Here is a 12500-nt window from a genome sequence, read left to right on the forward strand (position 1 = left end):
ATGACATGCATAGCTGCAGCCAGGTTATCACCTGGCAGTGTGTCCTTGCAGTATTAGGGTAGTACCTTTGATGTGGGGAGATGAAAGTTTTGCTTGGGCTACTAAGTGTGCATGATGTCACCTGCTAACCAGGTGCACACACAATTATAGTACCCCTTTGACCATGATATACCCAAAAAGGGTCCTCAGGATTCATTTGAAATCCAGAAAATGAAGCTGGTCTGAAGGCTTTAAGGGAAAAGATGGAATTTTTATAATTTCAAGAGAGCACCACCTGGAGCAAGAACCCAGTATTCTGACTTAAAGTTGGAAGTCTTCCGAGACTGATCTGGCATCTAGCACACTAACAAGATTGAGCCGTGGAAATGTCTGGATGGTCATCAGACACAAGGTATTAATGATAAAATGATCGAGACCTGAACAATCAAAAAAAATATGACAATTAGATTGAGGAGCATGATACCGTAAAATGCATTTCAGTTCTTGCCATCAACTGTATAACATTGGATATGAAACCAATTAAACTTGTTCACTATGCCAAAGAGCAGTATTTTACTACTACTTTTGCATTGTCCATTCTGTTATCCAGCAGAGTAGGTTAGGTTGCATATTTATGTAGCCTTGAAGCCATTTCACTACCATTTTGAGATGCCATTTTACTACCATTTTGAGAGAGGAGAGAGAAGAAAAGAGGCGAAAGTGGAATTAGTGAGTGAGCATATACACAATTCTCCCCCATGTTATTTTGAATGCACTGCGTAAATTGATTTTCTTGTGTCAATATACAAGGGTAAGGGCAACAAAATGTTACGTGTAAATCGAACTAATGGCAACATTAAAAAGTTTTATATCGAGTATATCGATATTGAAAGCTTTTTTTGTTTTGAAGATGAGCCTATGGTTTCAGGCAGGTATGTGTGTAAAAGAGCAAAAGCAGATTTAGTGGATGGGAAGAAGTCTGTGTTAATTCAGTACTGATTCTGCCATGTTATACTTTACAGAGGATCCTTTAAACTTCCTTCGATCGCAGCCTCAATTTGAGCAGATGCGACAAATGATTAGGTAAGTTACATTTTGGGATGGTGAGAAATGTGTTGTGTCTGAAGTAAATAAAGTGGTCATAAGCGGAAAGAAGAAGCCCCAACACAAAGAATCTAGATTTTTCCAATGAAATATGTATAAGTACACATAATTTTCCAGGTCCAATCCTTCATTGCTGGATGCATTCATCCAGCAAATTGGCCAAACAAATCCGCAGCTACTTCAGGTGATCCAGCAAAACCAGGAGGCCTTTGTGCGTATGCTGAATGAAGGTGGAAGTTCTGGAGGTATGCAAATCTCTTTTGAAAGCACTAGATCTTTTGGTGAATGTTGTTCATTTGTTTTTCCTTTGATGTGGTTCTTAGGCACTGAATTATGAATGTTTTTTGGATAACAGATGGATTATAGTATCTTGACAGCTTGTAAATGGTCTTCAAACAAACACTCCAAAATGCACTTATCAGCGTACTTTGGTTTAATTTGACTTACTTTTTTTATTCTCTCTTTCTTCGTTTTTATTCATATCTTGTTTGTGTTTATTTCCTATTATCCTTCTCCTTGTTATATTTATCTTCCTATTCCATATTCCCTTTTCTTCATACATTCACACATAACCTTAACCCTAACCATGGTGATGTTAATACTCATCTACATATTTTCATGTTTTTCTTATATTTGTCTCATTCTCCTTTTTCACTATTTTTGTGATCTGTTTGTAAAAATATGATGTATATTATTCTCATTGAAATTAAGATATCCCATAGTTTTGTATAACTGGTTTACATCAATAGAATATTATTTGTGATATAGCTTTTCAAGTTAGGGACTACTGATTCATCACTAGCCAGGTCATAAAAACTCCTGGATGTTTTTATGATATTACACCCATTAATATATGCAATATAGTGTGAAGAGCTCAAGATATGCCTATTTATCTAAAATAGTTACATAACATGAAGTAATACATTTTAATCCAAATTGTTTTAAACACAATATTCTTATCATATGATGCAACTGAGATTAATCTATACATAAGTCCACTTACTTTCATTTCAGGTGGTAGCACAGGTGGTGGTAGTGGTAATCAAGGTGGTGATGGCAGTGGTGGCCGAGCTGCTCCTGGACAAAATGCAATCCTTGTTTCCCCTCAGGATAGAGATGCCATCGAAAGGGTAAATATAAATTGCATCCTTTGTTGCTTGTAGGATATTCAGCAGTAGTTTCCCTATCTACTACTGGCACAGGTCTCAGGCACTTTAGGTTGTCTATATCCATTTGCTTCAAATTCTAACAAGCAACAGGAAATTCAATCCAGTTTCCTTATCTCCCCCCCTTATATTTATGTGTAAGGTTGATATTAGGTCAGTGGTTCTTAAAATTGTCAGAGGTACGGGACCCCATCTCAGCCCTTTGTAATTGGAACTATAAAATGTTTATTCAAAACAGGTATATGTTTATTAGTGCACAAAGTGAACCTTCAGTTGCACACACAATCTGTGTCTTCAAAGAACAATACCAACAAAACATGAATTTCACACATCCCAAATCATACAAAGAAGAGAGAGAGAGATTCCACAAAGCAGAATGTTTAGAAAATTTGGCTGTTAGGTACAGTCTGTTAGGTCTCTAATTCCTGTAATTTGTCTATATTGATTTAAGTCATTCTTGTAGTGAACTTTGAGAATATGAAGCTGCTAAACCTTTTTTTGCGTAATGCATTTAATTTCAAATTATCATCAGACAAGTAATAGGTTATAGAAGTTGTATGCCTTTACAGCTAGTGTTTGTGTGATAACTGAGAATTTATAACTGGAAACACAAATAGTTTGTACTTTTCTTGGAAATATGCTTTTTCAATAATTGAAACTATAATTTATGAAGAATATGGGCTAATCATATTATTTTTCCTTTTCAGCTGAAAGCTCTAGGTAATTTTCCTGAAGATGTGGTAATCCAAGCTTACTTTGCCTGTGAGAAGAATGAGAACCTCGCTGCAGAGTTTCTCTTCAGTCAGACTTGGGATTAGGTTATACTTGTACCCTCTCTTTAACAAATTATAAGTTAATTTAGAATATGAAATCTCTTGTTAAGTGCACAGCTAAGCTATGGGCTGATTTCCAGTGGCTTGTTATCTCGAAATTGTCCAAAGAAAGTCAATTACAGATTTTCATATATCAAAACCTGAGTTCATACATGTTAGGAGACCCTGTGTTTGGTGCAGGTAACTGACCAGCACTAACTGTTATGTGGTTGTATGCTTCAAACACCTATGCTGCCACTCCTTTGTGTATATAATGTGTGTGAGATCGCTTTCATGCAGATTCAATATGTTACTATTAAGAGGTAAAAAGAATTTGAGTTTTAATTACCTTGTCCTATGCTATTGACATGACACTGGTATCAGCTGGTAGTGCACTGTCCAGTGATAGTGGGAAAGTTTTATCTGAACTATTTACAGGGATTCCATCAAACAATATTTTCTACTGTTTGTGTTCCCCATTTATGACTTTTTAGTCTGGATTAACCTTCATAATTTTTGAAAGAAAAGGATTTAAGTTGCATCTTGTGAGGTAATTTCAGCCATACATCATAGTCTTCATAGGTGATATCCATTATGACATAGAAAAGATCAGACAAATACAAGACTCAGGTTTGTGAAGGCAGTGACATCATATAACTATGTATTCTATCTTTTGCTTTACACACATGTATGGCGTAGCAGCTGGCTTGCCCTCTGAGTAAAGAAAATTGCAGCAAAAGGCTTCTCTGTGAGAAACAAGATTTGTATAGTATTACTTGCTCAATTTTCATAATGTTTTGCTGTCATTTGATATTTGTATAAAAGTTTCTTGAAAGTTTCATCTTTTAAATTGGAAATAAGTTATTAAATGTGGGACTGCTATATTTTTTGCTTATGTTGGTAAGATTTTATGGAGAGCAGTTTTTCTTAAAAACTGCCAGCAGTTTCCTAATAAAGTATTCTTGTCCTGTCTGAAGCTTTTACAGCACATTAGCAGCACACTTATGAGTGAAACTGAGAATTCATGTTCATTATTAAGTTTCTGTTAGAGCTAGTTTCCCCCCCTCCCCCACATCTGTCCTTTATGCATGGAATGTTGCTTGAGGCATGCAGTGCAACATTTGCTCTTAAAACTTTCTTGAAGATTCAGAACACATACAAAAAGTTATTTCTCTGAGCACCTGCAGATATCTAGATGAGGTTAGAAAAAAAAATGTTGAGGGTAAGTACATTGTGATTAATGTCATAAAACAGCAGGTTTGATGGCTTGCAGGGTAATGATAATGATAATGACTCTAAAGAGAAAGGATATCCATTCAAAACAAAGACTAAGGTGTGTAAGAAATTTACCAGCAAAATAATTTTAACTTGAACAAATTATGGGTTTCCTCTATGTATTCTGTCCGAGCTTCTGGCGCTCTCTACTCATTACCTCAGCTGCTCATGAGTTCTGCCATTGGTGTGCTAAATGCCAGAAGCATTAATATCACCCAGATAGAATAAGTTGCCACTCGTGCTCTCCCTAGGCCTTACTTTAATAGGGAAGCATTTTGTAAAAATATTTGTTAATATTTCTTGTGAAGAGGAATACAACCAGCAGGTTAAGTTATCGTTTCTTTAACCTTTATTGTGAATTATGATTTTAATTGGAAATAGATGCATTTTTTTTCTTTTTCTTTTTCTTTCTTTGCTTAATTTTCAGTTTCTTGAATTTAACACACACTCCATTCTTCCGTCTTCCTCCCTATTAAGATCAACAGGTGAATCATATGAATCACAACTGAAAGTGATAGTTGTATAGAATCTATAGTTTTTGTTTATTTCCTTTTTATGAGATTTATAGTACTGGTGATAATAAAAGACAAATAATCATGTACAATAATAGCAGTATTCCAGTATGAACTTTTGGCCATTATGTTGAATAATACATATATATATTAATAAATAGTGCATCAGAATGCTGTAACATTTTATAATCGATTATGTATTCTGTAATACGCCATTGGGTTCTAGTTCGAATGTTTAACATTTTTCTCTCCAGTTTGTTTGTACTGCTGCTCCTCCCAGATATTTTTTTTTGTCAGCCCAGTATCATAACAAGTAATTACCATATAATGGGAAAAGAACAATGTAAGTCTTAATTTCAGATAAAATATGTACTTTTCTTTATTTACAATCAAACATGCATCTAATCAGAGTAAAAAAAATGGAAGTTTAGTCCATGGTTTCACTTTTTTCCAAATTTTTCTCATAGTAGTCGTAAAACTACCTTACCTGTTTGTTTAATTAATAAATTTCAGTATTTAGCCATATGTAATTATATCATCATTAATGTTCCTTTACTTTGTTCTTGTTTTATTTGGGATGTTGGGTTTGTCATTCAAGTAATGAATGACAAAAAAAAAAAAAAAAAATCCATATATTAATATCCCCTGAGCAAGTAATATATATAATAATTATATGCATTGTTTGTCAGTATGTTTAGTTGGTGAATGGTTTAGCAAATTATATAATATCCTTAAAGAGTTACTTACAGCAACTATCAATAACTGACTGCTAAAGTACCACATCCAACTGAATTACAATAGCCTGAGTTAACATCAAGCTAAATAAGTCACTAGTTTACCTACTTTCAAAGAAGGTAATGAGTGGATATGAATCTCCAATCCATGCCACTGCATAAATCCTATATGACAACACTATAAAGGATAAAATAAAACTTTCAGCTGACTTTCATTTTAATTTGTTTATGCACAAAGATTATCCATACACTATCTAGTGATGTCTTTATAAAAAGGAAAACCATCTTTAAATACAGCCTACTCTCATTAGTTACTACTTCAAGTAACCTTACATTTGGTTAATACTCTTCACTATATTAACATTTTACATTTACAGTTAATAGTTTGTACAATATACAATTTTCATTACAAATAATATACAAGAGAATAGATCAATAAAATATTGGTAATACAGTAAACAAAATACACTAAAAATAATCTCTATGAAACATAAATTGCTTGCATCTACTTCACAGTATGGCTACATAATCTGAATTTGAAATGGGCACACAATAGTTACTTCCTAAAATGAACAAAAATCCAGGCAAAAGAAAGTGTCGCATACAAATTGCACAAGGTGATAAAATGAAAAGATGAATAAAATAATCTGATGGTAATGATAGTTCTCTCTACCCTATGGTGGGCCACAGTACCAGTGGTACCTCTACTGATAAATGGCATATCTGAAGATGCATTTTCAGACTGGATGCATGACTGGTCAAGGACATGATCTTCCTAATTCTGAATGAATATAAGGGATTCCCACTCATATAATTTTCATTAATCCTAATTACTGTTTGGTATATGTAAATCCCCATAATACTCTTACTCCTTTGGTTACCTATTAAGTATCAGCAATTCAACAATTAACTGAGCTAATTCTTGCTGATGCACAGTATTTCATATACAATAAATTACTCCTGAAATTCATATGAAACAGAAAAGTTACTTCTTTGGTCATCCTGTCTGTGGGTGATCTTATGTCTGTTAAACTGATACCTATAAGAGAAGGACTGGTCACACACTTCACATGTATAAGGCTTCTCTCCAGTATGGATTCTCATATGTTTATTAAGGCTTGATGTTCTGGTGAATCCAGCATCACAGTGTTTGCATCTGTAAGGCTTTTCACCAGTGTGTCCTAGCACATGTCTTCGTAAGTCACATTGTTGGTGGAACCTGGCATCACATGATCCACAACCAAACACTTTATCTTCTACTGCAGCAGCAGCTCCTGTATGCATCTGCTGTCTATGTCTGTTTAGTGATGATTTGTTTGTGAAAGCCATTCCACATCTTGAACACACATGCAGTTTCTGGTGTTGGACCTTATGCTGATTAAGATATTCAGGTGAGGTAAATGCTGCACAACATTCTGAACAACAATGTAAATCTGGATGAGCTTCCAACATATGAGACCATAAGGTACGCTTTTGTGCAAAGGACTTAGCACATACCGAGCAATCTAAGGGTTTGGCAACAACGGTTACTGCCTTTTCTGTTGTCAGATCTGAACTGGTACTTTCTTTGCTTGAGTCCACATGTGACAAGAGATTAATAACATCATTACTTAGAGTTGTGTACTGGATAGGTTGGGCAGCATTAGGCTCTGTTAGCTGTGTTGTCGTGTAGGTAATAGTGCCTGTGCCTGAAGTGACATCAGAGCCTGCAGCAGGTTGGATCATTAGTGTTTCTCCTGTGGAGCCACCTACCGGAACACTTAGAACCTGAAACAAATTGGATTTTGTTTTTAATTTTACTTTTAAAAGATGGAAGTAATAGTAATCCTTAATCTAGTAACCATAAGATCATCCTTAAGAGTAAAAAGAATGGCAAGATAAAACTGATGAGCAAACATCATCTTACTGTTTTATAGAATGCTGCAAGAAATTAATTCTTATCCAAAAAATGAATATCCATATTCACTAGTAATCATTATTTTAACCATGAGAGTGCTACATATCAACATATGCATACACACACAAACACAGTTAGAAGAAAAAAAAAAAAAAAAAAAAAAAAGGCAATATTTAGAGTTTCATATAAACCCTTACAAAGAATCATGAAGATTTCAAATGAAAGCCTAAAATGCTGTATATATTACACTAATGGTTTCTTAATGTATTCAAAGAAAGAAAGAAAAAAAAATCAAAATCACACTAATAGGATTATAAATTTATCTGCTGAATATGATGTGAGTTTTTCTCCATGACTACTTTGACTAAATCCCTATTTGCATACACTGTCCAATGAGTTTTTTCTCAAATAATAGGCATACCTGACTTCACCTATTTACCCAATTCCCTGAAGTTCTAGAAGGATTTTTTTTTATTAGTATTATTATTGTTTATGATGTAATTACAGCAATAGCAATATAATACTAATAATGGATGATGATAACATTTACAACAACAACATCAATAACAATAACAATAGTAATAAAAACTATTTTCCCAAAAAGTCAAGGAATAGGGTAAACATGCATGATAAAGTAATTCACTCCTTAGTGACTGTCTCTAAAGCATCCATTTTTAAATGATTTAATAAAACAAAACAGTTGACAGTGATTTGATGGCAGGAAAAAGGAAGTGACACGAATGTTAATGTTAAAAGAATAGATTTGCTTGAATGTGACACACTGTGATGATGTGAACCTGTGAAACAGAGGGAAGGGCAAATGATGGAGGAAGACAGGAGAGCAAGAGGATGAGGCAGAACTAGGCATATGTTAATGGTTAAACGCAAATAAATGTGATAGACATCAAAGGTCAAATAGCACTATAAAAAAGTAAAGTAGTGAGAAGGATAAATAGTTAAAAAGGGTTAAAGGATTATATGTACTATATTTCATGACATATAGCAGTTTAGGATAGTATGGTATTGAAAAGGATAAAGTTAATGAGAAAATGGGGCACAGCAAGGATTAGTAAGAGGGGGAAGGTGGTTAAGGACAAACAGATCCAATAGAAGATACAGGTCTGAGAATTTCAGTGTAGAAGAGTATAAAGCAAACAATGAGTAATAAGGGTAAAAATGGAAAAGCAAAAGGGGATGAATTGGGGAATGAGACAATGGATCAGAGAGGAGTTTCATGTGGAATGTCAGGTGGGGGAGGATCCACAGAAGGTCATGGTTGTGGCAAAAGGGAGTTGCATGTGTATCCATGAGTGAGCAGAATGGATAACGAGGAAGGAAGGAGGGTTGGTGTAAATGGAGCAGGGGGGATGGGGTGTCATGAGGAGGAAAGGGTGTAAGGGGACCATTAGGAGGAGGATGGAAGTCAGCAGTCACTTTGAATGTAGAGGGAATAGGAGGTTGAGAGGATGGACAAGAGAGAGCATTTTTTTTGTTTTTGTTGGAGGGGGGGTCATGATTGGGAAAGAGGAGATAGACATCTAAGAAGGAGAAGAGGTAGGTGTAGGAGAGGATACAGTAGAAGATGAGGTGGAACGTTTAGACTGTCTGATGCGATGGGTAGAGTGAGAAAGAGGAGTGGAAGGCACTGGGGAAGTGGTAGAGACTGGAGTGTCTAGGTTTAGAACAGCAAAAAATTTTTTTTTAAATTGACTGGGAGAGGGAGGGGGTATAAGTGGGAACATAGAGGAAGAGATACTGTGGGAGATGTAGAAACATATTGGGGGAAGGGGAAAGGGAGAAGCAAAGGATAGCACTGGAGTAGGGAGCAAGAGAAAAACAATGTCAGCATATTTGCTGCCTAACTTTGCATAAAGTGAGGCCAAGTTTGAATCAAAGGACTGCTACTTCAGACTCAAACTTGTAGGTAGAGCAGTCCCTAAAAATACATTTTGGGAGCCACCATAACAGGCACACTTGTGTGATTATGCAGGGCAGTATGAATGATCATGGCCAGTTTTGGCACATAGAGGGCAGTGGACTATAGAGCAACACCCTGGGCAGGGTGGTCAAAAGGCCAACATTTCTGACATTGACAGGGGAGGGGTTGATATGGTCAATACAAACTTCATGGGGAAGGTCATGTAATTTTGACAATTTTGGTGTAAAACATTTGGTGATCTCTAGGAATAGTGTAGCACTGTACTGACATTGTAACATAGTCAATGAGGCAGGCAAATTAGTTGTTTTCACAGTCTGACCAAACTTTGTCATAGACAGGGCAATTAGCTGGAGAGATGGAAACAGTTCCAGTACAGCCATTGGATTCTAGTTGATAGACATAGCTAGACATAAGAGGAAGGCCATGAAGGCCAGACAGCCTTTGCTCCAATGATGCTCAGGACTAAAGGAAATGGAGGAGAACAAGCAAAGGACTTTTCCAAACTCTGCACACTGGGAAAATGGGATGTTAAAATGCTTATGGTTGTATACTCAGTAAGATTATGATTCTTGTTACAAACAATATCTACATTATTCTTACCTGACCATCTGCTCCGATTGTAATCTGATCATAGCTGATATAGGTGCCTTGGCCAGGGTTTATCACAACTGCTCCATTGCTTAACATTTCACTGGCCTCAATGTAGATTGTACCCTCCGGTGTCATCAACTGACTAGTGCCAACCAGTTGACCAGCAGTGACAACTTGCCCACTAATCATCGGCTGACTGACTAATCGCCCACTTCCTTGGGCACCTTGCTGGCTTAAAGCAGTAACCACATGGCCACCCATTACACTCTGCCCAATTGACGAAGAAGCTTGCGTGACTGAAGCAACTCCTGGTTGACTGGTGGACCCAACTACATTTTGTGGTCCTCCTTCCATCTGAGGAACTACTAAAGATGAAGCATCAATGGTCACAGCACCAGTGGCTTCTTGCAGGCCCTCACTAATAGTACTAGGAGGAATTGAACCATGAGCTACATGTTCCATTGACAATTGAAGTAGGGAAGTTGCACCAGTGGCATGAGCACTTGCAACTAGATCTGTGTTAGTATCATTCTCATTTATCTTCGATGTACATCCCTTATCATTATTAACAATATTGGCAGTTAATTCATTCATAGTTTTAGTTTCAACTCCAGCATGATTATGAGGTTCATCTGGGCCATGAGGTACTTCACAAAAGCACCAAGACTCCATTCTTGCCTTTTCAGTTTGTTTAGTTTCCTGAGACTTATCAGCTATCTTCTTTGGTGATTTCTGCTGAGCTGCTGGTTTTGCATCACTAATTGCTTCATCCACATCTATAAAATCACCCATAATAAAATCAGGATGCTCTGGTTTCACCTTTTTCTTTTCTGCTGCTTCTCGCAGACGTCTACTTGTCCTAGTTGGTTCTACAGTTGAAGACTTAACTTTTCCTCCTTTCACAGATTTTGGACTATTACTTGGGCATGGGGATGATTTTGAGCCTGATTTCTTTCTTTTCTTTTTCTTTCCATCTCCTGGTAACTCTGGTTTGTCACAATGTACTGATTTTATGTGTCTTGTCAGACCTGTTCTATCTGTGAAACTCATATTGCAATGCTTGTATGAGCACATGATTGGCTTTTCTCCAGTATGAACCTTTAAGTGTCTTCTTAAATCATCTTTCTGTGAAAATTTGGCACTACACTCATCACATTTGTGTGGTTTGTCACCTGTATGTGTCATTATGTGCCGTTTCAGAGCACTACGCTGTGTAAACATTTGTTGGCAGCTGTCACATGCGTATGGCCGTTCATTATTATGAATTCTTTTGTGAGCCGTCAAATGACTACCCTGACTGAATGAAACTTCGCACATGTCACATTTGAATGGTTTTTCACCAGTATGTGTTCGATTATGTACACGCAAATTGCTCTTCTGGGTGAATGATGACCCACAAGTTGCACATTTATATGGTCTCTCCCCAGTATGACCTCTCATATGAATTGTAAGACTATTTTTGTGTGTAAATGCCTGTAGACACACACCACACTGGTATGGTTTTTCTCCTGTATGCCTTCGCTGGTGAATAATCAAGTGATTTATTCTAGTAAATTGTTTTGGGCAGGAAGTGCAAGTATATATCCGAGCTTCATGAGGCTCCTGGTGAGTTTTAGCGAGACGCCTCTTCTTGATAGGGGGCGTGTCAGGAGGGTTGGCCGGAAATGCTTCACTCTGGATCTGGATATCCCCAGTAGCTGGATTATTCACTGTTAAACTGTACTGGAAAGTCACTTGAGGATCAGCCTGAGGTTCTGATAAGTCTTGATGTTGATCCGGTTGTGGCTGCAGTTGTTGTGGCTCTTGGTGGTGGTGGTGATGCTGGTGATGCTGCTGTTGCTGATGTTCTTGGTGATGTTGCGATTCTTGCTGCTGCTGGTCTTGTTGTTGTGGTTGCTGCTGCTGCTGTTGTTGATGCTGCTGTGGGTGTTGTTGCTGCTGTTGCTGCTGTTGCTGCTGCTGCTGCTGCTGCTGCTGCTGCTGCTGCTGTTGCTGTTGTTGTTGCTGTTGTTGTTGTTGCTGTTGTTGTTGTTGCTGTTGTTGTTGTTGTTGCTGTTGTTGTTGTTGCTGCTGTTGTTCTTGTTGCTCTTGCTGAATGCCTGGTATCGCAAATACCTGAGGTTCAGAACTTATCTTACCATCTTCCTGGTGAGAATGTGATTGATGAAGCTGCGGGTGATGAGATGTTTGATGATGTTGTTGATGATGGCTTATTTGGTCTAGTGGGTCTTGGTGATGGCTTTCTTCATAATGATGGATTGGTTGCGGATAGTTAGTGTGATACTGAGGAGTTTGATGATACTCTGTTTGTGTCACCTCTTGAACACCTACAGTATCTTGGTTTTGTTGTGTTTGTGGTTGCTGGAGTTCTGTGTATGTTACTTGCTGATGCTGGGGTAATGGTGCCGCAGATAAAGCAGTAGAAGCAGGAGGGTGAGTCGCTACAGTTGTTGTTGTGCCATCAATGATATTCTGAGGGCCATTAGGAATG

At 37.1% G+C, this 12500-nt stretch overlaps 2 protein-coding genes across 2 annotated transcripts in view; one reads left to right on the forward strand and one right to left on the reverse strand.

The window, feature by feature from the left end:
* The window catches only part of LOC125029048 (UV excision repair protein RAD23 homolog B-like), a gene marked incomplete at its 5' end in the record, with an annotated part of 12668 nt that extends 7390 nt beyond the window's left edge, over window positions 1–5278 (forward strand). The window contains 4 exon segments of the mRNA XM_047618785.1: window positions 1002–1062; window positions 1201–1328; window positions 2098–2213; window positions 2957–5278. Of these exon segments, the coding sequence (XP_047474741.1) occupies window positions 1002–1062; window positions 1201–1328; window positions 2098–2213; window positions 2957–3067 (416 nt within the window).
* Window positions 5279–5787: 509 nt separating this feature from the next.
* Window positions 5788–12500, reverse strand: part of LOC125029047 (zinc finger protein 236-like) — a 13938-nt gene continuing 7225 nt past the window's right edge. The window contains exons 3-4 of the mRNA XM_047618784.1: window positions 10019–12500; window positions 5788–7349 (exon numbers count right to left, since the gene is read on the reverse strand). The exon at window positions 10019–12500 is cut by the window's right edge and continues 1484 nt beyond it. Coding sequence (XP_047474740.1) covers window positions 6537–7349; window positions 10019–12500 — 3295 coding nt within the window. The 3' untranslated portion in view covers window positions 5788–6536. The remainder of the gene's footprint in view (window positions 7350–10018) is intronic.

This window comes from Penaeus chinensis, chromosome 9, assembly GCF_019202785.1.
Source record: "Penaeus chinensis breed Huanghai No. 1 chromosome 9, ASM1920278v2, whole genome shotgun sequence".
Taxonomy (NCBI): domain Eukaryota; kingdom Metazoa; phylum Arthropoda; class Malacostraca; order Decapoda; family Penaeidae; genus Penaeus; species Penaeus chinensis.